The sequence below is a fragment of the Balearica regulorum genome, chromosome 19 (assembly GCF_011004875.1).
Source record: "Balearica regulorum gibbericeps isolate bBalReg1 chromosome 19, bBalReg1.pri, whole genome shotgun sequence".
In the NCBI taxonomy this organism is placed as follows: Eukaryota; Metazoa; Chordata; class Aves; order Gruiformes; family Gruidae; genus Balearica; species Balearica regulorum.
This window is the reverse complement of record NC_046202.1, coordinates 4,397,006-4,420,264: the sequence shown is the minus strand read 5'-3', so window position 1 is coordinate 4,420,264 and position 23,259 is coordinate 4,397,006. Positions and strand designations below refer to the sequence as shown.

General features: G+C 59.2%; 3 protein-coding genes across 5 annotated transcripts; 1 reads left to right on the top strand and 2 right to left on the bottom strand.

Annotated features, from left to right (window-relative positions):
* Positions 1-338: 338 nt before the first annotated feature.
* LOC142604572 (aldehyde dehydrogenase family 3 member A2-like) lies at positions 339-5,088 on the top strand. 2 transcript variants are annotated; one of them, XM_075771836.1, is made up of 11 exons: positions 339-644; positions 1,341-1,514; positions 1,717-1,948; positions 2,040-2,125; positions 2,214-2,422; positions 2,592-2,709; positions 2,845-2,986; positions 3,156-3,322; positions 3,951-4,050; positions 4,523-4,758; positions 5,022-5,088. In XM_075771836.1, the coding sequence occupies exons 2-11, from the start codon at positions 1,353-1,355 to the stop codon at positions 5,043-5,045; spliced, it is 1,476 nt and encodes a 491-aa protein (XP_075627951.1). In that variant the 5' UTR covers positions 339-644; positions 1,341-1,352; the 3' UTR covers positions 5,046-5,088. The 2 variants fall into 2 exon arrangements, with proteins under 2 accessions (XP_075627951.1, XP_075627952.1); XM_075771837.1 differs by having other exon boundaries at positions 535-644; positions 5,026-5,084.
* Positions 5,089-5,938: 850 nt separating this feature from the next.
* Positions 5,939-12,184, bottom strand: LOC104635955 (multidrug and toxin extrusion protein 1). Of its 2 annotated transcripts, none has more exons than XM_075771828.1 (18): positions 12,058-12,184; positions 11,555-11,734; positions 11,359-11,460; positions 11,098-11,166; positions 10,684-10,832; positions 10,525-10,567; positions 10,368-10,412; positions 9,884-9,981; positions 9,599-9,696; positions 8,967-9,080; positions 8,767-8,834; positions 8,391-8,499; positions 8,146-8,221; positions 7,998-8,067; positions 7,524-7,656; positions 7,084-7,178; positions 6,857-7,004; positions 5,939-6,477 (listed from the first exon to the last, which is right to left on the bottom strand). In XM_075771828.1, exons 1-18 carry the CDS (start codon positions 12,136-12,138, stop codon positions 6,257-6,259), a joined length of 1,899 nt encoding a protein of 632 aa, XP_075627943.1. In that variant the 5' UTR covers positions 12,139-12,184; the 3' UTR covers positions 5,939-6,256. The 2 variants fall into 2 exon arrangements, with proteins under 2 accessions (XP_075627943.1, XP_075627944.1); XM_075771829.1 differs by having other exon boundaries at positions 6,933-7,004.
* An 868-nt stretch (positions 12,185-13,052) lies between these two features.
* LOC104635956 (multidrug and toxin extrusion protein 2) lies at positions 13,053-22,482 on the bottom strand. The gene is made up of 17 exons (XM_075771830.1): positions 22,330-22,482; positions 20,417-20,518; positions 19,824-19,892; positions 19,314-19,462; positions 19,112-19,154; positions 18,359-18,403; positions 17,859-17,956; positions 17,513-17,610; positions 17,063-17,176; positions 16,761-16,828; positions 16,380-16,488; positions 16,218-16,293; positions 15,829-15,898; positions 15,086-15,218; positions 14,600-14,694; positions 14,274-14,355; positions 13,053-13,892 (listed from the first exon to the last, which is right to left on the bottom strand). Exons 1-17 carry the CDS (start codon positions 22,435-22,437, stop codon positions 13,657-13,659), a joined length of 1,695 nt encoding a protein of 564 aa, XP_075627945.1. The 5' UTR covers positions 22,438-22,482; the 3' UTR covers positions 13,053-13,656.
* Between the last annotated feature and the right edge of the window lie 777 nt (positions 22,483-23,259).

Genomic DNA, 23,259 nt, shown 5'->3' with positions numbered 1-23,259 from the left:
TCTGGCCACGGCTCGGCCAAACATCACACGTGTGTTGCGAAGTGCCTCTGCCTCCACGCAGGAGCGCGGGTCCCCAGCACGGTGACCTCCCCACTCTTGGGGAAGGATCCCTGTAGCTCTGGCTGGGGAGCACAGGCAGGCTGCCAAAGCGGTGCCCGGAGGCAGGCAGGGCGTGGGGCGAGGCAGCGCTGGGAGCTGTGGAGGAGCTGGACTGTTTTTCCTCCTGTCCTGTGCAAATCCATCTCGAGTTCCTCCCACCTGCAGGAGCTGCCAGCCTGGGGTTTGTTCAGATCCGGACAATAGATAGCACGGGCTGCGTTCGTTGGCTCCCGACGGCTGCTGCTGCAGCACGTGAAAGCGCGCCCCCGGCCTCGTGCGCCCAATGTCAGCAAAGCCACGTGGTGTCTCGCGGTCCCGCATGGGCTGCTGAGTCACTGCCCCAGGCGAACGCAACGATCCAGGGCTTGTGTATTCACAGGGTGAGGATATATCTGAGTAAAGGGCGTCTTGTATCTGGTGAGATCCCTGGGCCCGGGCCAGCTATCCTCGTGGGAGGAGAGATCGCTCCGAGCCGTGCCGGGGAAGGGCTTGCGCCTGCTTGCACTTGCTCCGGGAGACTGGTGGGGAGAGAAGCTACTCTGAAGGTAACTTTCTTTTTTCCTTCATTTTTTTAATGAGTCATCTGCTTTCTTGGTCAGGATCGGGGCTGTGTCACACAGCTGTGGCAGCAGGCAGGGAAGGGCAGATTTTAACAATTGCGACGGAACCTCGGTGTCTCCTTCGGTTAGGCAGAGACTGAAGGCAGATTTCATCCTGACTAAAAAGTGAAACACTGCCCCTAGGAAGCAGGATGAAACCTCTGCAATGTTTCGTTATCTTTCTGTGATGGCATGCAAGGGCAGTTACGGGGAAGATGGGCACAGGCTGGCTCTGGGCACACAACTGTGCTTCCAGGCTGCTGCCTACCAAGGTCGTGGTCATCTCTGTGTTTCGGTTCCTCGGGAACACCCCTGTGAGCAGAGGGCGGTGTGGCTGGTGGGTTTAAGGGTAACCCTGAGCTAGGAGAAAGCACCTGCAGAACAGGATCTATCAGCCATCCCCAGAGATGCTGGGTTGCCGTGAGAGGTGTCCTCTGCTGGTGGACCCTGTGCAGGTAGGGTGGGGCCATAGGAGGATGGGAGCCCTGAGCAGTTGCCTTGGGAGCAGGAGGCTGCCCAGGGAGGAGAACATCTCCCAGCCTTGCTCCAGGTGGGACATCTCTTGGTGGTTGCCCTATGTTGGGCCTGAGCAGCCCTCGATGGCCTCGTAGTGAGCTGGGTCTTGCCGCTCTCTGCCCGCAGCCCTGAGCAGCCATGGAGAAGATGCAGCAGGTCGTCGGGTGGGCAAGAGCTGCCTTCAACTCGGGCCGGTGCCGCTCGCTGGAGTTCAGGATGCAGCAGCTGAAGGCCCTGGAGCGGATGGTGCAGGAGAAGGAGAAGGAGATCCTGGCAGCCATCAAGGCGGATCTGCACAAGGTCTGGGTTGGCAAGGTCTGCGCATGGACAGTGGTCAGCCCTGAGGAAAGAATCAACCCCAAGGGCTGTCTTTGCCATGCCAGATGACTTGCTGTGTCCGCCATGGTCCTGGATGACATTGCCATGCCTCCCTGGGCTGCCGTGGTGGGTGCAGGAGGTGGGTACCTTCGCCACCCCCTCCCCAAGCTCCCTCTTGTTGCAGTGTGGGCACAACGCATACAGCCACGAGATCCTGGGTGTGCTGGGGGAGCTGGCCCTGGCCATGGAGAAGCTGCCGTCCTGGGCAGCCCCTCAGCCCGTGAAGAAGAACCTGCTGACAATGCGGGACGAGGCCTACATCAATCCTGAGCCGCTGGGAGTGGTGCTGATCATCGGGGCCTGGAACTACCCCTTTGTCCTGGTGATGCAGCCTTTGATCGGGGCCATCGCAGCAGGTGGGGAGCCGCCGCAGCCCCTGTCCTCCATGGGGCCGCGGGTGGGAGAGGAGCACGAGAGCTCAGTGGCCGCGCTGCGTTTGTCTTGTAGGCAATGCCGTGGTGGTGAAGCCGTCGGAGATCAGCGAGAACACGGCTCGGCTGGTGGCTGATCTGCTGCCCCAGTACCTTGACCGGGTGAGTGTGGCCCCGTGTCCCTCCCCGGGTCTGTCTGCGCCACGGGGAAGCGCCGAGTCGGGGTGACCCCAGCGCCCTCGCCCTGCAGGAGCTGTACCCTGTGGTCACTGGAGGAGTACCTGAGACAACAGAGCTGCTGACCCAGAGATTTGATCACATCCTCTACACCGGCAACTCCACGGTGGGCAAAATTGTGATGGCGGCGGCCGCCAAGCACCTGACGCCCGTCACGCTGGAGCTGGGTGGGAAGAGCCCCTGCTACATCGACAAGGACTGCGACCTGGCCGTCGCCTGCAGGTCAGGCTGTTGAAGGCCTTGGCGGGGGCTCATCGGTGGGGCAGGGACGCCATGGGGCAGGCGGACATCTCTGGGCTGTTGTCCCTGGACGGCAGGCATCGCTCAGGCACGATGAGCCGGGCCGTGGGAAGGGACTGACCGTGGAGAAACCATCTCCCTTTCCCCGTAGGCGGATAACGTGGGGGAAGTACATGAACTGTGGGCAAACCTGCATCGCCCCGGACTACATCCTCTGCGACCCGTCCATCCAGAGCAAGGTGGTGGAGAATATCAAGGCAACGCTGCAGGTGAGCGTGGCGTTCCTCATGCTGCAGGAGTTGTCCCCGGTACAGCTGAGGTCCCAGTTCTGTAGCTGCAGCCCTGGAGCTGTGGCTGTTGTGACAGCCTGTTGAGCGCTTTGGTTCTGCCGTGCCCTTTGGCAGGAATTCTACGGGGAAGACGTGAAGTCGTCTCCGGATTACGAAAGGATCGTCAACAAGCATCACTTCAAGAGGATCCTGGGCCTGCTGGAAGGCCAGAAGATCGCTCACGGGGGAGAGACCGATGAGGCGTCCTGCTTCATAGGTGCTCCTGGCAGCTGTTGTGGGGAGGGCAGGTGGTGGCGGGTGCCTTTGGGGGCTGTGCGTGCCTGTGGCTCGCTCGGGGCGTGTGGTACGTGCCCGGGATGAGGTTCTGCAATGGACCAGGTCTGCTGTCCTGCTCACGCCGTTTCCTGCCCTCCCGTTTGCCTCAGCACCGACTATCCTCACCGACGTTTCTCCGGAGTCAAAGGTGATGGAGGAGGAAATCTTTGGGCCGGTCCTTCCCATTCTGACCGTGAAGAGCGTGGACGAAGCCATTGAGTTCATCAACGGCCGGGAGAAGCCCCTTGCCCTGTATGTCTTCTCCAACAACAAGAAGGTGGGTCTGGGTTGTGCTCCCCGGCGGAAGCATCTCTGCACAGTTGAAGCCTGAACGTGGCCGGTCCCAGGCACGGCTCCCCGCAGGGCCTGTGTCGTCTCATCTTTGCGCGAGTGTCGCAGCGTTTGGCTCATGGAGGCCTCAAGTGTCCCCAGAGCTGCTGGAGCCTCCTGGTCTCCTGCTGAAGGATTCTGGGTTTGTACAGCTCCCTGTGCAGCTCGGCTGGCTGGCCCATTCTGCTTGGTGCTGGTTCCTTGCATGTCTTCTGCCCCCACTCCAGGCCCTCTTGTGCCAGCTCAGGAATTTAGGTCAGGGCTTTGTGCTGACACAACAGCCCCAGGTGTTTTAGGTGGGAGGGCTGAGGAGCACCCCAGGCTCTGGCCAATGCACCTCCGTCTCCGAGCTGTCCCGCTGGGATGGAGCCTTTTCATTTTGTGGCTGTTCCAGCTGGGCAGATCTTGTGCTTAAGTAACGTAAACTTGGCCTCTCTCAAGGAACAAGGCACAGACTTTCCCCCCCAACAAAGCGGGATGCAAGCATCACCTTGACACCCACCTGCTCTGGTAAATGCCATGGTCTTGGTGGCCCATCTTGATTTCCCCCTGATCTGTGCCATCTCTCTGGATAGCTGATCAGACAGGTGATATCGGAGACCTCCAGCGGCGGTGTGACAGCCAACGACGTCTTGATGCACTCCATGATTCCGGATCTGCCCTTCGGCGGCGTGGGTAAGTCCCTGCTCCATCCCATACATCTGGTTTCCATCTCCCAGCAGCAGCCTCTGACCCGGTTGGAGCACTGTTGGTGCCAGTGGGAGAGGAAAACCTTCTGGCACATCTGGCTGCAGCTCTGGTTCTCCTGTGCTGGGGAACGGGATGAAGTTGCCTGTGGCCAAGTGGCTGGTTGAGTTTCCACGGTCACTGACAGGCTCATGGCTTTGTGGCAGAGACAGCACGGCTGTGGGTAGAGGGCTGAGGTCTTGGGTGTTTCTGATGGCAGGTTGCTGAACATCCTCCTTGTGTCCCACTGCTTGAAATGATAGAGCCTGTTCCTTTCTATCCTTGGGGAACAGAGCAGCTGCTCCAGGTGTGAGAAGCACCACAACCAAGCTTTCCCTGTGTCCTGGGGGATGCCAAACAGAATTTAAGAAATACGGCTGTCACCGTGCATGGTGTGACCTGCCTGGGTTGTGTCCCTCAGGTGACAGTGGGATGGGCGCCTACCACGGCAAGCACAGCTTTGAGACCTTCTCCCACCGCCGTGCCTGCTTGATCAAAGACCTGAAGATGGAGTTTGTGAACAAACTCCGGTACCCACCTGGCAGCCAGAAGAAGGTGGATTGGGCCAAGTTCTTCCTCTTGAAGCGGTTTAACAAGGGTCAGATTGGACTGGTCATCTTGGCCCTGCTGGGGATTGTGGCAGCGGTGGTGGCTAAGGTGAGTTTTGGGTCTCTGCTGTCTGCATGAGTGGTGTCAGCCCCACCTGGTCTCAGCCTCCATCGCCCTGTTGCCTCGGGCTCTGCTCCCTCCCTGTGGGACTCAGCCTTGTTTCTGTGACTCTCTAGATGGTGTCCCTCAGACGAGAGGGGTGGTCAGCAGTCAGCAGCACACTGAACCTGTAACCCACCACTTGCTCCCTGCAGTCCTAGCACTGATCTTTTTTTTTTTTTTTTTTTGGCTGCAATTTCATTTCTCCCAAGGCAGCCAATGCACTGAAGAGGTAGAAGCAAATGAAAAACACCTGAAGCAGAGAAGCCCCAAGGTGAAGGCTCCAGCTCTTGTTGAAACACAGGAATCGATTCAGACCTCCAGCATTGCTCATGCCGCAGCAGTGACGGCGTCAGATGGAAGGAGGCAGCATCTGCCCTGCTTTGCTAACAGGAGCTCATCGAAAAGCTCTTGGGAATGGGGGAATGGTTTGTCACAGGGTATCAAAACAAAGCCAGTTGTTACTGAGCCTGTTATTGTGTGACACCTCGCGTGATCCCTGTAGAAAGCTGTCTCATACAGCAATAAGCCTACCAAAATGTGGGTGTTGGTGATGGGGACAGTCCAGGCTGGTTGTCCCCACCAGCCTGCCCAGAACAGAGGGAAAGAGCCTCTAAGAACCTGCAACATCCCACCCTTGAAAGGACTCATGACTGAACCGGGTGATGTCTCGTTGCAGGGGAAACCACCTTTAGCCATCCAGGGTGCGCAAAGGCAACCTGAAGTGACAGCAAAGGCTTTCTGGGTTGTAGCCATGCTCTGCCCCGAGGACTCAGGGAGTGCCAGGGACCGTCACACCGCTGGTGCACGGCGTTTGGTGCTGCATGCCGACAGGGGCATTGCTGCCACCAGAGTCCCAGGTCTGGGGAAGTCCTTGGCAAGAGCAGCTGAGCAGCCAGCCATCTCACCATAATTGAATTTCCATTTTTTTTAATTGATTTACTGGGAGTCTTTTTACCTCCAAGCTTGAAACCGGAAGCTGACCTTGAGCCTTGCTGAATAAAACCCTTGTTCTGCTGTGAAGGCCACCTGGGACAGGGCAAGACCCACGTGCCCTGTGCTCGCTGCAGCCCCCAGTGTCGGATGTTCCCCTGCTCTGGCCACGCAAAGGAGCCAGCCCGAGCCCAGCTTGGTTTATTCTTTATTTGGCACTTGTCACAGAGCAGCAGTGTGAGCCGGGCTGTGCTCGGCTCCGGTCGGCAGGCGACAGCCAGCAGTGCGGGCTGGAGGGGGTTACCCAGAGCAGCGGTTTGGGTGTTGGAGCAGCCGCGGGACCCGTTTACAAGCGGTGGCTGAGCAGATGCTGCCGAATGCTGATGGGGACCCTTTGGCTCTGATGGGACAGGCGTGTGCTGGGTTCTCTTGCCAGCCAGTCTGTGCTTTGTACGTCCACCCATCAGGGGGGCTTTCGTCCCCAAACCAAAGTCCCCACGGTCCCTGGTGCGAGTCAGTGTTTGCTGGTCATCAGCTTTATGACCACGCCGAGCCCAAGTACCGCGACGGCTGCGGCTGCTGCCAATCCACGCCGGAGGATCAGTTCCTTGGTGGCCACGGCGGTGGTCGGTGGGGACGTGGCTGGTGTGGCTTCCTGCGGCTCCAGCTGGTACGTCGGTCCCTCCATCTTGGTGATGGCTGTGAGTACGACGCCGTTCTGCGCATCTACTCCCGCTGCAAGGAAAATGGCAGCCTCGCTGAGGGTTTTTGGGGGGATTAAGGGGTATCTTGGGAGGGCTTTCTCCGAGGTCTGAAAGCACTTTACAAGTAGCCCGGAGCGTGGAGGTCTCTAGCCCTCGGTGGAGCTTCAGCGTGACCTGGTGTCTGCAAGGTGAGAACTGCCCAGGGTGGTCCATCCCTCCAGGTTGTCCCCCCGCCACCCTCCGTCACCCTCCCGAGCCCATCCTTGTAATTATTGTTTCCTCAGCAACTGGGGGCATCACCAGCGCTGCACCCCCATTTTGTGGGCTTGTTCCTGGCTTATGTGAATCCTTGGGGACCCTTCTTGGACCCAAACCCACCACTGCACGCAGTGCCCAGCTCCTGGCCATACCTACACATCCCTGCACCGCCATGGCGGGGGGGTAAGCGTGGGGCGGTGGGGCCGGCCCCACGCCGGAGGGAAGCACCTTGCAGGAGGGTTCGGGACCCGGGTTCGGCCCCTCCGGTGGCAGCTGGGTCACTCCTGCGCGGCGCTGAGCCTGGGGGAGGGAACGCGATGGGTTTAGCTGGCAGCGCGGGGTGCGGGAAATCCCCACCGTGGTGCCGTGCGAGGGTTACCTCCTCGGCCGCCTTCCTCCAGTCCATGCGGGAGATGTAGGCGATGAAGCAGGTGCAGAGGATGGAGACGCAGACGAGCATGCTGAGCCACAGGCCTGCGGATGGCACGCCAGCGTCAGCCGGGTGGCTTCGGCCGGAGCAAACCCAACTGAGACGGCATCTCGGGACAGTGAGTCAAGAAAGGGGATGTCACCGAGGTCTGCAGGGACACGGGGCTGGGGCGGCCCAGCAGACCCGGCAGCGGTTGCTTTTTCCCAGTACCGTTAAAGGCTCTCAGGAGTTGCAGGTGCCATCCCAGTCCCCCCCCAGTGTGCTCAGTCCCCAGCAGCCTGCGGAGCCTGGTGGGAGGGTCATGGCGAGCCATCGGTGGGGCCGGGGGGAGCCGCACCCACCCACAGGGGATGTGGGGACATGCAGAGCTGCGTGCCCAGAGTCGGTACCTATGACGCCGATCCTGGCCACGAAGAGCAGCACGGCTCCCAGGGGCAGGCCCACGCCGTAGTAGCTCACGGCATTGAGGATGGCGCCGAATTTCTGCTTGCCGATGCCTCTGAGCACCCCGCTGCAGGCACCCTGCCAGGGAGAGGGAGAGGGGCTGGGGCCGGGGCCAGGAGCACTGCCATGGCCAAATTTGGGGCTCCGCCGCTGCCTGGGGGCTGGTGAACCGGCCCGGTGATGAACCCGCTCCCCACCTCCACCTGGTTATTTCTGTATCCCTGCCCAGTCCTGTGGGTCGGCACCTCTTTATGCACTCGGTGTTTTCTAAGGGGTGACCCCAGGAGCTCTGCGGGGTCCCAGTGCCTGTGCCGGTGCCCACCCACCGCCTGAGGGACCCTCGACCGACCGACCCGCAATGCTGCCGCTCAGCACCAAGGTCCCCTACCGAAAGTGGAGCAGCATCCCCAGGGACTTACACACGTGGCTTCAAACAAGTGGAAGACAACATAGACAGGTATGACCCAGGCCACCAAGTCAACGATCTCCCTGTGGGTGGAGAAGAGCCAACGATCACTTTTGGGAACCGACCTCCGTGCACCGGGGCCGGGAGCCGGGGGCACTCACTTGTCGCGGGTGAAGATGTATCCCAGCAAGTCCTTTGTGGCAGCTAAAACCACCCCCACGGCTATGCAAAACCCCCCTGAAAGACAGAGCAAAGCGCTGAGCCTGGCCCAGCCGTGACGGGGAGCTCAGGAGCAGCCGAAGGGGGACGGCGGGAGCAGAAGAGGGGACACGAGTGTGCGCTCCCCGCTCCTGCTGTGCCTGGAAGGAGCCCCGGAGAAGGCTTCCTGGTGCGCGGGCGGCCTGACCTGTGCAGAGCAGGCTGGTGGAGGAGGATCTCTTGGCCATCTCGACGTCGCCAGCACCCAGCGCGTTCCCCACCTGCACGCTGGCGGCCGTGCCAAGCCCCAGGGGGATCTGTAACCACAGGGCTGAGGCTCGCGCGCGCGTTCGGGTAAGGGGGCCAGTGCAGTGACAACGGAATAGCCACCCGGCAGAGAGGGGGATGGAGTTCAGGGTTTAATTTAAAACGTCTCCGGAGGAGGAGGAGGAGGCAGGAGCAGGGAGAGGCTTAAGCACAGAGGGGGAAGATCAATATTTGTTGGAGCTGATTTTTGCCAGGGTGTCTGTCCCAGAACTGTCCTTAGGGAGCCCCGGTCTGAAATAACACCCCCTGGCCCTTACCATGAAAGCGACAACGGACACCTCGTAGATGATGGACTGGGCAGAGAGCTCTATGACGCTCAGCAGGCCTGGGGGAGAGGAGGGGGTCAGCGCTGGGTGGGGGTGCCCGGGGGAGAGCCACTCTAGCCCCTGCGACTGCTGCAGACGCCGCTCTGGCTCACACCCTGTCCACCCCCTTGCAGGTCCCCATCTCCGCTGACCTATCAAGAAGCTCCCGATTTCATAGGTCCACCACTCGATGCACATCATGAGCATGCTGGGGACAGCCAGGGAGGTGAAGCTGTCCCATTCCAGCAGGCACTCGCTGGACCAGCCTGCAGAGAGGAGAAATGTCCCCTGAGCGACCAGGCTGGCCAACATGTTACACCTTCGAGAGACCCCAAGTCAGCTGGAGGTGCCGTTCCTGCTTGCGGAGCTACCAGGGCAATGCTCCTCAGCTCCGTAGGACCTCCGGCAGCGGAGAGTGCACATACAAGCTCTGCTGACGCCATCCTGTGGGCCACAGAGCAGTGCAACCTTCAGCTCATCCCTCCCGGAGCAGAGCGTCTAAGGACAACCTCGTGCTTACATCCGGCTTTGGGGCTGAACCCTACAAAGCCTCAGCAGAAAGTTTCATTTTTCCAGAATTAATGTTTACTGCCCAGCACGGTGATCTGCCAAAACTCGCGCATGACGTGCTGCCACCGAAGCAGCACCACGTTCCCGGGGTGTACCGGGCTGAGGTTAATATTTCACCGTCAGGACTAACAGAATTTATTTGGTAGAAGTGGTGGAAGATTCATGAATACTTGTGTAAGGCAGGACCCAGAGGGAGCTGGGGAGATGCCCTTACCTCCCCAGGTCTTCGCGTGGAGTTTCTTGCCTATAATATACAGGAACAAGAAAATGGCTTGTGAATACTGAGCGACGGTGTTGGCCCAGGCAGAGCCCCTGCAAAAGGAATGAGAAAGGTTGTTGGCATCCTGCTCACGCCTCCCCGGCTGAGCATAACGTCCCGCCATGCCCCCGCAAGCACCGGATGCTCGGCCGCACCTGGTGGGGTCGACACCCCTGAAAAGTCCCTTGCCGTCACCGGTTGTTGCATTTTTCCCCTCCGTGGGACACGGGTGCTACTTACGCGATGCCCAGGTGGAACACGTAGAGGAAGATGCAGTTTGCGATCACGTTGACGACGTTCCCAACGATCCCGCTCAGCACCAGGGGCCACATGATCATCTGCAAAGAGGAGGAGATGGGGGCTACAGCACCTTCACGAAAGCTTCGGCAGAGAGGTGCAAAGGACCTGCCAGCCCCGTGCTCAGCAGCTCTCCCAGCCAAAAAATAAACTTCTGATGATGTCGCCTGCTTGGAAAATGAGTGTGTTGGAGGTAAATCCCTGACCTGGGGAAGTGTGAAGGGAGGTCCGTCAGGCAGATGGATACAACTAGCCGTGGGATGGGGTGATCTGTAGGGTCAGAGCTGCTCCAGAGTGCCTGGGCAGCGGTGGGGACAAAGCTGCCTCGCCGCTGGGAACAGCGAGGTGGAAAAACCCCGAGTACATGGTCAAGGGGAGCCCTGAGCCGGGGCTGACCTTCTGTGGGTGCAAGGGCCGCGGGACCCACCTGGTTCTGCAGGTATCTCGTCTCCAGGTTGTACAGAAAAACTGCCTGAAAAGAAAATTGGTGGATGAGACGGAGCTGTGCTGCTGTGGTGGAAAATAGGAGCAGGATGGCCGGTTCCTGTATGTGACCGGCATCCAGGGTGCCCACAGGGACTCACCGGGAGTGCAGGGACAAATGCCATCACGTAGCGCTGGGTTAACCTGGCGGGGGGGGACACGAGAGGCAGGGTTAGTGAGGGGCCATAGCCACCCCCCTCGCAGCCCCACCGTGCCAGGAGGGACGGGGCAGTGGTGTCTGTGCCACGGGACCACCCGACCTGGAGACCTCGGGGTCCTGGCGCATGAGGAGCAGGAGCTGCTCGATGTTGATGAGGACGGCGCAGCAGGGGAAGCAGCAGAGCAGGAGGATGAGGGTGGCACGCTGCAGGATCACCCCCACGCGCAGCAGGTTCTTGCTGCCGTAGGTCTGGAAGGCGAGAGGGCGGCAGTAAGCTCTGCCGCACTGGCAGCGCACCGGTGCTGGACGGGACGGGGACCCCGCGGAGAATGGAGCGGCCCTGACCACCCTGGAGACCGCCCGGGAAGGGTTTGGTATTTCAGAGGGAGCACGGAGCTCCCTGTTATGGGATTGCTGCCCTAGGGACAAGCTTCCCAGCTCCGTGCCTGGGCAGCATCAGCCAATGCTGGAAAACCCCGTGGCTCCAGGACAAGTGCCAGCATCTCTTACCCACCTGCGATATCAAGGTGTCACATGCCGAAGACAAACCATAAGCTACAGAGATGGCAGTAACATTTATAACCTGGAAACAGGAGTTAAAAAAACAAAGAGCGAATGTGAGCTTTTAAGACTTCTAGGTAGGGAGAGGGGTAAAAGGAAAAGTGGGAGTCTGCAATCTCCTCCGTCCTTGTCCGCCTCCATTCCCACATCCTGTCCCAGCGTCAGCGGGTGGGAGCTGGTGCCCGGCGCAGCAGCAGCCCCCGGGAATGCTTACAGCAATGGCCAGTGTGACAGAGGCCAGCTCGACCTTGCCCAGGTGGCCGCAGAATATGGAGCTGACGAGGTGTATCAGGAAGATCATCAGCTGGATCAGGATCTAAGTGCAGGGAAGAGGAGAGGCGGAGGTCAGGGATGGAGGCGAGCAGGGACGGCCATGCTGGGGGTAGTGTGCTCTTTCCCAAGGTCCTTACCAGCGGCCCCGCCAGCACCAGCAGCTTCTTCGCATCTTCCCAGAAGTTGTCCGGGACCAGGCGCCGAAGCCAGCGGCGTTTCTTCTCGCAGCTGCTGGGTGTGAGATCACGCTGGCCGGAGTTCATCACCTCGCTGAAGCCGTTCTCCTCAGGGACGTTCGCCTGCTTCATGCTGCCGCTCTGCTGGGGAGTGAAACAACCTACTTCCTCCGCGCTCTGTTTAAATCACTCTGCTGAGGTGAGTAATGTGTAACCACAAGTTAAGTACAAACTTCAGCTGTAGCTGGCAGATCCGACCGCTTCCTTGTGCCGGTAGTTGGGGCTGGCCATGGGAAACACAGTGGGTCAGAGAGGGGCACGGAGCTGGGGAGCCCGGTGAGGGTCCTGCGCACCGCTGCGGGCAGCCCAGAGGAGCCCAGACATGCGGGACAAGGCGCTTGCTGCCTCCTCTGAGGCAGCGTAGGGGCTGAGCCTTCCTAAATCGCTCCCGCGAGCCTTCGTACCTCTCTCCAGCTTCGCCGCGGCTCTGCCAGCCGGTGGGCTGGAGGGTTGTCCTCCTCTTCCAGCAGCGACGGAGGATTCATGGCTCCGCGTGCGGTCTCCCGTGAGCTGCTGCTGGCAGTGGCGGGACTGCTGTCCTCTCAGCCCCTCTCATCGCAGCGCAGCGGTGGCCAAGACAAGCCGGCCCCATTGGCTCCAGCTGTCGGCCTCGCACAGCGTCGGATTTCACCAGCACCGCTCTGCCAAATATAGCATCCCGCCTTGGCCCGCCGCGGGGGACGCGGTGCAGAGCCCTCCCGCACAGAGCGGGACGTGGGCTCTGGCGGGATGGGGGAGCGCAGGGTGAGGCAGGCTCCCTCCTTTCCCCAGGCTCCATCCCAAAACTACCCGGACTCTGGGCAGAGGCTGCTGTGGTCAGGGTTGAGGGCCATTTCAAGCTCCTTTACGTTTTGTCTTTTCATTTCCAGCCCACAGGCAACCAGCGCCGTGTGCCAGGAGCGTTGTGGGGTGTCAGGGAGGTGCCGTGCACCGGCTGTACGTGGAATTCACCTCCAACAGCTGGGCACATGTCACACCGCAGAGGCGGTGGCGTCGCTGCTGTCACACAGCTGCAGGTAAGAGCCTGGGGCCGGTCCTGAGGGGCTTGGTGCTGAGGGCAGGGCTGGGCAGGGGCAGTTGCACTGAGACATATGGCAGTTTCTTGATGGCTCTATAGGGTTGTGCACCACACCCCCCCTCTCCCATGTGGCTCAGCAACAGCGTGGGAGCAATCGAGGTGCGCAGACCCTGCCGGTACGTGAGCGGAGCAGCGTGCTCCGTTGAGCCCAGCTAAACCGAGCCCCTGGCTGCTGCTAGACCCCGAGCGCAGGGCCAGGAGGCTGAGGCCATGTCCCGTGCAAGCCCACCGCGCCGCACAAACCAGGCACGCGTCTCCCCTCTAACAGCTTAGTCGTGCCCATGACCGGGGTCATGCTCGCACCACGTCAACAGCCTGACATTTACTCAGAAAACTTTATTGTATCAAAATCCCACCTTACAAAAGTGCAAAGAAGAGTTGCTTTAGGCCCTGTGCCTGCCACGCAGCAGGGAGAGCGGGGCCAGTGGCCAGCACCCAACGCCCCAGCCAGAGTCAGACGTCTTCCAACAAAACCGGCCTTGCTCTGGGCTGCTGCAGCGGTACCGAGCGGGCTCTGCCACGCCGAGATGCTGGCACAGACTGGTACGTGAGGAAACAACTGAAACGTGCTGCGGGCAGCAAGAGCCTCTGCCCTTAGCAAGTGACACGGAGAAATGTCCCCAGGGAACAGGAAGCAGGGCAGCAGCACAAGGTCCCTGTCTCCTTCCTGGGCCAGCCCCACGATACCCTCCCGCCTACCCCGAGTGACAGCCCGGTGCGGCGCAGGAGAGGGACCAGCTTTCAAGCACTTCCTCACCCTCTTTAAGAACTCTGCGTGTGGGATAAAACATTGTGAGTTAACCAGAAACTGAGCAAAGTGACTCTTTACAAGTAACTGAAGGGGAATTCCTTGCCCTGCACCATCCTCCTGGGACATTACCGCGTGCCCTCCTGCTCTGTGCACAGCTCCCCAGCGTCGCCGGTTCTAGCCGTTGCCAGTCAGGAGCCGGACCAGTATGCCCACCAACAGGACAGCGACTGCGGCACCAGCAGCCAGCACCCGGCGGATGATCAGGGCCCTCCATGCCACGGCAGGAGGAGCAGGGGTGACAGCAGGTTCCTCCTGCGTGATGAGCTGGTGGTCAGGTTGCCTCCCGCCTCCCACGATGTTCTCGGGAAGGACCACAGTGTCCGCAGTGTCTGTGTCAACGGAGACGTAATCTGTGCAACAGAGAGGTGAGTGCTGCAGGGAAGCCGAGCTGCAGGGTCAGGGGATCCCACGCTGATGCTGCACAAACACTAGTGACAGTCCTGAGGGTCCTTTCCCAAGGCTCAGGGACACTGGGACATGCTGGCAGCAGACAGTGGCTGGCAGTCCAGGCTCTTCCCTGGAGCAGCCAGGGCGGTGCCAGGGGTAACGGGCTATCTTGTACCCCATTACTAAGTACAGGAGAAGTGCCACTGGCCTGGGGTCAGCACCAAACATGGCTCTTTCCAGCCCTCTGGGCCTGCAGGACAGACACGGCTGCCACGACCGGGAACGAAAGGATGGGTTGGGTGGAGAATTTGGGCTCCCTGCCTGTTGTCAGGCCTGGTACATACCCACAGCAGATGTTTTGTTAGCAGCTGTGCCATTGGCGTTCACATCTTCCAGTTGTTTTTTCAGTCCGGCTCGGACTTGAGCCTAAAAACACACGGAATAGTTGCTCTTCTCGGAGCAAAGGTGTCCTGTCCGGCCAAGCAAACCTGAGCCTCCTCCCTCCACCCTCCCAAAGCAAGCGTGCTCAGCACCAAATTGTTCCTGCACTATAGGAGAGGGACCGATCCCCTTTCACTTTTGCCTCCTCCCAGAGGGCTGTGGCAATGAACTGGGACAAGAAGTCACCTAATACCTTTTAAGAGTTACTAGAGAAAAGCAGGAGTCTCACCTCTTCTGCAGCTTTCTTCCAATCCATGCGCATGACAAAAGCCGAGAAGGAAAGGGCTTGCAAAGAGATGCAAACGATCATCCCCACCCACAGACCTGCAGCAGGGAGAGTTACTTCAGGGAGGGCTTGAGGACAGCTTGCTTTTGCCAAAATGCCCCCAAGGACTTCGTGGGGTCAGATTATCTCCCCATGTCTAACCCGGTCTTGATGGGAGAGCCGCCCTGAGGGACAGTGAGAAAAAACAGCTCCTGGGGGGGGTCCCATGCTGGGAGCAAGCCTGGATTTACTGGGACATCTCAGCTCCCATTTGATGGGGGCTACTCAGAGCCTTCGTCAGCTAAACACTTCAGCGTGCAATCCAGAAAGAGCCGAGCACAAGTTCCAGGGCTGAGCCTTTGCCCAAGGCACAGGGTTCAGCCCAGCAGGAGCAGCGCTGGCAGCTCATACAAAGCCAGACTCCCGATGCCGAACGGATGACACACGTACCTAACACCCCCATCTTAGCCGCAAACATCAGCGAGATGCCGATGGGCAGGCCGATGGCATAATAGCCGATGGCGTTGGCGATAGCGCCCATCTTCTGTTTCCCTGTGCCCCGCAGCACGCCGCCGCAGGTCGCCTAAGGAAAGCAAGCAGAGGGATCAATCCGTGGGACGGCACGCGCTATGGAAGGTACCACCACAGGAACACCCTGGGAATAGGGGAGCCCACAGCGCTGTCCCGCAGAGCCAAGAGGAACCAAAGCCCCATCACAGAGCACGTGGTGCAGGGTTCCTCTCGTTCCAGCTGCCGACCCAGGCGCAGAACGTGGAGCTGGCTGCAGAGACCGAGAGGCATGCCAGCACAGGGACAGTGCCCCAGACATGACAGGAGGAAACAGGCTGGAATTACTATCTAACAAGTTGTATGAGCGCTGTTACTACGCTGTGAGTACCTGACATCTCTGAAGATCGAGCTGCTCACTCGTGCTGCTCTGACAAGCTAGTAAAAAGCTGAAGCCTTGTCGGGGGTAAAAAGGAGAACTGGGTTGTTCTGCAGCAACGCCAATGGGTGACTAGAAGCACAGGGGACACTGAGGTGCTATAGGTAATGCAAGCAGCTGCTCTGACAGTTTATCAGTTTGCTTCTCTGTCGTTTTAACAGGTCAAGAGTGAGCTAGAGGCAGCTTTGCACTCTCCATTGCACCCCAACCTGCAGAGAGGAATCGCTCCACGTGCTGGAATACTCACTGCTGTTGCATCAAACAAGTGGAACGGAGCAAAGATGATCATCACTTTGGACACCAAGATAACGATCTCCCTGTTGGGAAGACGTACTGATCAGGGAAAGCAGCACGGCCTGGTCCCAAGGGACTCTGGTTCTGACCTATCTCCCTCGGCCAGCTGCAAAGCCTGATCCCAGCCCACGACACCTGCAGGGATGCGTGCAGCTTGGGTACCACCATGGTAGTGTCCCAGTATGAGCAGCATCCGTGCTGCCCAGTGACACTGGGCAGTGGGGAGGAACCTTTGTGGAACGTGGTTTATGAACTCTATCTGTCAGCAGCTTCTGAGGCAGCTCCTGGGGTATAAATCACACCCTCCAAGAAGGTAGTAATACTCAAAAGTTCTTAACCCACTTGTCATTGGTGAAGATGTATCCCACCACATCCTTTAGGGTTCCCAGTAATGTTGCAACCACCACAGCAAAAATTCCTGGAAGAAAAAGAAATAGTCAAATTGCTTGCCTTAAGGGCAGCAAGTCCTGCTCCTTTATTCCGCTCTGCAGGACCCGGGCTGACCTGCGCACAGCAGTGCGGTGATGCAGGAGGTCTTGGCTTGCACCACATCTCCCGATCCCAAGGCATTGCCCACTCTGACACTCACGGCCACGCTGAAACCCAGAGGCACCTGAGCAGCAGGAGACAAGGAGGAGGTGAGTGGCAATAGAGCCTCCAGCAATTTTCTTCCTCCCCGGTAGGGAATTTGGGGAAAATTGGCATTGGTGCAGTAAAGGGATCGTCCATCTGCAACACACCCATGGCTGTGCAGCTGCACAGCAGGCCTGGGAGTCATCACCTGTCTGGTACCAACTCCTGCTTGCCTCCCCAGCCTTGATCTGCAGGGCCATTGTTTGGGGGACCCTCCCAGGCTGACATCGGTTTAATACACCCAGCCCTTACCATGTACGCCGCAGAGGAGAGCTCGTAGATGACGGACTGCGCACCCAGCTCCACCACGCTCAGCAGCCCTGGAAAAGATTCATCAGTTCCTTCATTAGGTCAGAATTAAACTCCTCCTTTGCTGACAAGGAGGCAGTGACCACAGGGTTCCCATCTAACAGATGCAGCATCCTGCAGAACCAGCCCCGCAGGCGAGGAGGCTGCTGGCAGGAGGTGCTCTGGGGACACACTCAAGAGGCAGCCACCAGAACAGGCTGGAAGATGACGTGTTGAACCAGAGGAAAAAGAGGATTTGGACTCACCTGCCAAGAAACTCCCGATTTCAAAGGTCCACCATTCAATACACATCATCAGCATGCCGGGTACCGCCAGCCGGATAAAGGACCCCCAGTCCAGGAGGCAGTCCCTGGTCCAACCTGCATGAGAAGGTGAAGCAGAATGAATGCAAGTTCCCCCTCTCCTCCCCTGAAGGGGAGCCATATGGTCTTCTGGACACTGAGGACAGCCACCACAAGCCGCAGCTCCCAGGACATCAGCCTAGTCTTGCTGTACCACGGTGCATTCCCAAGCCAGGGTGATCAACAAGAACGTACTTGGGGCTACGCTAAGGGCCTTGGGGCTGTGGCTACAGCATCTACCCACTGTGAGGGATGGTAATCCCTTTGTCAGACCTACACCACGGGTGCTGGTGACAGTGCCGAATTCCCAGGGCCAGACACTGGTATTTTGAAGGCTTAAGCTATGAACAGTACCTCCCCAGGTCTCCACATGGATCTTCTTCCACCACACGTAAAGGAAGAGGAGAACGGCCTGGGTGTACTGAGAAACAGTGTTAGCCCAGGCAGAGCCCCTGGGGAGAGAGACAGGCAGATGTCAAACAATGTCCTCCTCCACCACCTTCTCAGCTACGGCAGGAGAGACCTTGTAGCACCCATACAAGCCTTGCTGCAGAGATGGGGTAGATCCCTCCAGCCTTATCCTTCCAGGTAGGTTGGCTGAGGGCAAGGGTGGCAGAACTGGGCACCCAGGACACCCCCACAGCCCCGAGCAAACGCCTGCACCCAGGGAGAGGCTGTCACCACCTCTGCTCACACTTACACCATGCCCAGCTTCAGCGCATATAGGAAGAAAGCGTTCATGCCCACATTGAGGATGTTGGCTGCAATCCCCGTCAACACCTGAGGCAGAATGATCGCCTGGAAGCCAAGGAAAGACTTTGGAGTTTGCTTCCCCAGCACTGCCCAAGCCCCTATCCAGCGAGCACGAGGAAGACCCTTCGTCAATGCCCCAGGAGAAAGGCAAGAATGCAGCTCCTGTTTCAGATAAAGCTAGATTGTGTTAGACATGCAGAAGGCAGCATGCAGGGCTCGAGCTGGTGCAATCAACAAAGTGCAGAGTTGGGAGGTAGCAATGGGGAAACGGAACAAGCTAAGGGTGGTTCCCATGAGCTCTCCCTGCCCTGCAGGGCTGCCTGAGGGCTCTGCATCATACATTCCTCAGCTCTCCCCAGCACAGGATGAGCTTAGATCCCCAACTTTATCCATATTCCTAGGAATACCTTTAATCCATGGCCCAGAACCTGGTTAGTTATACAATACCTGACTTAGTAAATATCTCGTCTGCAGCTGGTACAGAAACGCCGCCTGCAAAAGTCAGCATTCATTTCATCAGCATCGCCACGCTATGGTTCAACAGCCAGCTACCGTTCAACGCTCACAGGTAGGTCCTTCCCTCAGGTCCTCCCGCCGCCTTCTCAGGGTGCCCCAGCCAGACAAACTGCCGACACCCTGCTCCTGGGTCTGGTTGAAGCATGGCATCTGCCAGCACTGGCTGCACCCCCAAGCCAAGAGTAACAAAAGGCACCTCCCATTCCCACTGGGAAGAGAGATCGGTCTCCAAATGGGAAGTGTCTCATGCTCCCTCAACAGCACAAGACAGCCTGGAAACCTTGGAAGAAAGCATTGACCTACAGACACTTATTCCTCAGGGGTACTGCTCCCTGTCTTGAGGAGTCTCTCCAGAGAGACAGCGTTAACTAGCCAAGAGCCCAGCAGCTACGAGCGTGTGCGAACAGCAGGCTGCAGCCTTTATCTCAGAGCTAAGAGCGAGCCCTGGAGCCCCAGGTTCCAATGTCCACCCCCAGTTACATGGGCAGGAAAAGCCTTTGCACAGCAAGATGAGAGAGTGCGTGTTTGCTGGCCAATACACATCTGCTAAAGCCCAAGATCAAGGGGCACGTTGTAAAACCCTAAATGATGCTGCCTTGTGATCCACACAGCAAAGACCCTCCCTCCTTTCCCCAAATGTCATTGAGGGATACAGAGCTTCTAACAGCTTTAGCAGCAACTTACAGGAAGCGCTGGAATAAAGATCATGACGTAGACCTGAGTTAACCTGGAAAGAGAGTTGTTTCCCCAGTTAATGATACGGCAAAGCAAGAGCCAAGCCAAGCGGCGTTGCACTCACGCTCCACAGCGCCTTGATTTCAACACTGCATGGCAACCCACCCACAGCCAAATGCCCGATCCAGAAGGGCTCGATCCCACCCCTGACCTGGAGACCTCGGGGTCCTGTCGGATGAGCAGGAGGATCCTCTCGGTGTTGATGAAGAGCGCCCAGCAAGGGAAGCAGCACAGCAGCAGGATGAGGATCCCTCGCTGCAGGATGGTGCCCACCTGCTTCAGGTTCTTGCCACCATATGTCTGAGTCAGGAGAGAGGACCAAGGTGAGCGTTGCACGGAACCAAAGGGTCTGGGCAAACGCTCAAATGCAACAGGCTGATTAAATGCATTTCCCACGCCCTGCAGTGGCTGACGCCAGGCTGGCTGGGTACAACTGGCTCTCGGGCAGATTGCGCACCCCTTTGCTACCCAGGTATGACCCAGGGTTCCTTGGGGGAGCTGCAGGGAGGGAGCAGGCTCCAGCCAGTGCATCTGCAGCCCCGTGCTGGCTGGAAGCTGCTATCCTCCTGCCCTTCGTGCCCAGAGCACGCCGCACAGGAGGTGAGGCACCACCAATCCAACCCTGTCGGGCACAGGAAAGGAAGGGGGAGTTGCTACGGACCTGGGACATCAGCGTGTCGCATGCTGAGGCTAAACCAGAACCGATGGAGATGCCCGTCACGTTGATAACCTGGAGGAGAGACAAGAGACTCAGGTTGCAAGGGAGGGTGACGGGGGACCTGGCCCAAAGCACCGTGTTCCTCCCAGCTGGGTGGGGAGACAGCTCTGCTATGAGTTTTTGGGAAGTTTCCAGCCCTTCTCTGTTTCTCAGAATAACACATTCTTGTTACCTAAATAGCCTCTTCTCTCCTCTGGTGTGGAAAAGGATCCTCTAGCAAGGGCTGGCTAACTAAAGGACCACAGTGCTGCTCCTAGGCGCACGCGCACGCCTAGGTCTGGTGAGTCCAGAGACCTGGTCAGGGGCTCCAGCTCCCTGCCCGGGAGTCACCGACTGCTCAGTTCCCATCTCCTGCCTGTGCTCAGGGCAAAAGAACGAACGGTTTGGTGGATGCGATGTTTGCACTGCGTCAGGCTGTGCTTACGCACAGGGTCCTCACGTTTACATTCCTACAGGTTTTGGTTTTTTTCTCTTCTTTTTTTGGTGACACATAATTTGTACGTTTCAAATCAGAGGGGAGTCAGAGTAATACGTACAGACACAGCCAGCGTCACAGCATCCAGCTCGGCTTTCCCCAGGTGGCCACAGAAGATGGAGCTGACCACGCTGATGAGGAACCCCAGCATCTGGGCAACAAACTAGGACAGGAGGAAGACGAGATGGTGAGATGAAGACTGATTAGGACTTGAGGAACACCACTCCTCCCCCAGGAGTTGGACTATGAACAGTCTGGTTTCCTGGTGTCACCGCAGTGCCTCGTGGCCAGGCCAGGGCTCTGCTGTCCCAGGAACCCATCCCTGCTCACCAGCACTGCTGGGGCAGAGGAGCCAGCTCTGGGACTCACGCAGGCTCTTGGTGGCTTTGTCTTTCAAAGCAGGGCTCTACCTGCCCTGTGGTATTTTGGTGGTACACGGCCAACCCGCTAGATGACCTTGTTTACCTGCGGCTTAATGGCTTGACTAGAAATCCTCTTTTCCTGGATGAAAGATGCATAGAGAGGGAAAATAAAAAATCCCAATGCTTTTCCACACTTCTGTACATCTGTGGAAAACTCTCCTCCCAAACCGCAATGTCCTCTCCTCCTGGAGAGACGCCAAACCCAGCCTGCTTGTTCCTCGCCAGGGACTACAATGCCAGGCTTAACAAGGCCGTAGCAGAGACTGCACTCCAGACCTCATTCTCCCTTGGCAAGAGGATGGTCCCTGTACAGGCGACCGAGGCATGGAGTCATGGCTCAGCTAGAACCAGATGCTAGGAGTTAGAGACATTTATACCCATTGAGGGGTGGGCACAGCTGGGGACCATGCCCAGGGTCCGCTCATGCTCTTTTCCACCCAGCAGTTGGCAAGTTGAGAGCCCAGCGCTGCTGGAGAACTAGCTGCTGCAGGGTCAGAGGAAGAACAGAACAAAACCTTCTCCTCTCCAGACCTCCCACCGCTGCCTGCGGATGCACGCAGTCGTCCTGCCAGGCCCGGGCACGTTCGACCTGCTGCTGTGAGTAATTCCCGCAGGAGGGGTCCGTACCTCCAGGATTGTTCCAGCGCAGAGTTTGACACGGAATGAGCATTAACTAGCGACAGCTGTAGGTTTGGGGTTGAGGTTATCTGTGCACACAGCAAAGTGTGGTGTGCCGCAGGCGGAATGATTGAGGGGACTGAGCTAGAGCCGATGTATTCGGCTACAGAAACTGAAACCCATCTATACTTCCTCTGCTGCCTGATCACAGCAGGTCAGTGCTTTGATGTCAGGGAGGGCATCTCTGAGAAGTTTATCGCTTGGTACTTATTTACCAGATAGAGTAGAAAATTCAAAGCACAAAACTTCACGCGTAATGGATTTAGACCAGGGCTGTGATGCACGCTTCCCTTTGCAGAAGCGGCAGTGCTACAGCTGTAGACTGGTGTCCCGGAGCAATTTAGCAGCTTGTCCCGTCCCCCCCCCCCACGTCCCCCACTCTTCTTTCGAAGCCATGCTGCCAGGTCCTGCCGGAGCAGGGCGCACGGACCGGGCTGGACAGCAACGGGAACTCCTGTGGCAAAGGAGAAGCACTTAGATGACGATTAAGGAACGAACGGTGGCGGTTTAATTCTAGCTGTGCCTCCAGCAGGAGGGAGGCACCGGGCTGGCCCCTGTCCGGGCCGGGAGGGCAGGGGGAGCCCCGGGCTGCGGGGCGCTGCCCGGGGCTGGAGGGAGACGAAGCGGCGGCGGCACGGCCGGGGCAGGGCTCAGCCCGCTCCGGACACAGGCGGTGCCGACCGGGCCCCGCGGTCTCCTCGGTCTCTCCCAGGGTCCTCTCTCGTCCGAGCCCCGCGGCGATGCCCGGCCCGGGGCCGCTACCCCCCCCCCCCCCCCCAGCACGCCCGGGCTGGCGCCGCTCCGGCGGGAGGTCTCCCGGGGCCCGTCCCCATCCCCTGTCCGTTCCGTCCCCCCCCCCCCCCCCGGCTCTCACCACGGGCCCCGCCAGCCGGGCCAGCTCGCAGCTCTCCCGCCGTGCGCCCGCGGGCAGGAGGCGCCGGGCGCCCCGCAAGCACCGCGCTGCTGCTGCCGCTGCCGCCATGGGCCGCGCCGCTACCGCCGCCACCGCGGCTCGCACGGCTTATGGGCACGGCCGGGGCCGCCTCCCCGCCCCCGGGGCTGCCGGCTGTGGGCGGTGCAGGCCGGTACCGCACGGGAGGGCAGGCACGCGGTCCCCTCCGTGTACCGGCGCAGCGCTTGGGACCCTCCGTCCCGAGGAGGGGGGACCCCCAGCTCCACGCTCTGGCCATGGGTCAGGGACCCCCGCCCCCGTGAGGAGGCAGGAGCTGGGGACCGCGCAGACAGACACACGCACGTATACACACGCGTGGGTCGGGGCTGGAGCCCACCATGGGGTTTTGGGGGGTTGGGGACCCCCCTACTTGCATTGGCTAGGGACTTGGGGCCCTGCTGTGTGGGGAGCAGGGACACCCCCCCACCCCCCCCTTTGTTAACCAACACCTGGAGTCCTCCTCCTTGTTGGCTATGGGCTGGGGACCCCCCCAGGATCCCACGCACATGTTGACCGGGGACCAGGGGTTCACCAGAGGTCCAGAGACTCCCACCCCAGGTGGCTCCAGACTGGGGACCTCCTTGTGGGGCGATGGCTTAGGACCCCCCGTGCGCTGGCTGTGGGCTGGATCCCCCAGCACACGGGCTGGGGCTTAAGCCCTGCAGGGACAGTGTGTCCCGAGGATGTGCATTCCCTTCGCCTGTCAAAGGCAGGGACCTCTCAGCACACCCTCCAGGGTCAAAGGGATGTCTCCTCTGCCATCATCATTATGATAACGACAGGGACAGCTGGCTCTGGACAGCTTCCCCCTCTCCTCCATCCACCCACCGGCACCTCACCACCACGGTGACC

What these genes read in the sequence shown, in the direction of transcription:
- LOC104635956 (XM_075771830.1), bottom strand. Translation starts at nt 22,437, where the DNA reads ATGGCGGCAGCGGCAGCAGCAGCGCGGTGCTTGCGGGGCGCCCGGCGC. An exon ending in AATCGGGAGTTTCTTGGCAG is followed by an intron (nt 16,829 to 17,062) that starts GTGAGTCCAAAT and finishes AATCTTTTCCAG; the next exon opens with GGCTGCTGAGCGTGGTGGAG. An exon ending in TAACAAAACATCTGCTGTGG is followed by an intron (nt 13,893 to 14,273) that starts GTATGTACCAGG and finishes TCTGTTGCACAG; the next exon opens with ATTACGTCTCCGTTGACACA.
- LOC142604572 (XM_075771836.1), top strand. Translation starts at nt 1,353, where the DNA reads ATGGAGAAGATGCAGCAGGTCGTCGGGTGGGCAAGAGCTGCCTTCAAC. An exon ending in TGAGGCGTCCTGCTTCATAG is followed by an intron (nt 2,987 to 3,155) that starts GTGCTCCTGGCA and finishes CGTTTGCCTCAG; the next exon opens with CACCGACTATCCTCACCGAC. An exon ending in TCTTCTCCAACAACAAGAAG is followed by an intron (nt 3,323 to 3,950) that starts GTGGGTCTGGGT and finishes CTCTCTGGATAG; the next exon opens with CTGATCAGACAGGTGATATC.
- LOC104635955 (XM_075771828.1), bottom strand. Translation starts at nt 12,138, where the DNA reads ATGAATCCTCCGTCGCTGCTGGAAGAGGAGGACAACCCTCCAGCCCAC. An exon ending in CATTTGTCCCTGCACTCCCG is followed by an intron (nt 10,413 to 10,524) that starts GTGAGTCCCTGT and finishes TTTTCTTTTCAG; the next exon opens with GCAGTTTTTCTGTACAACCT. An exon ending in GGCGGTGCAGGGATGTGTAG is followed by an intron (nt 6,478 to 6,856) that starts GTATGGCCAGGA and finishes TTTTCCTTGCAG; the next exon opens with CGGGAGTAGATGCGCAGAAC.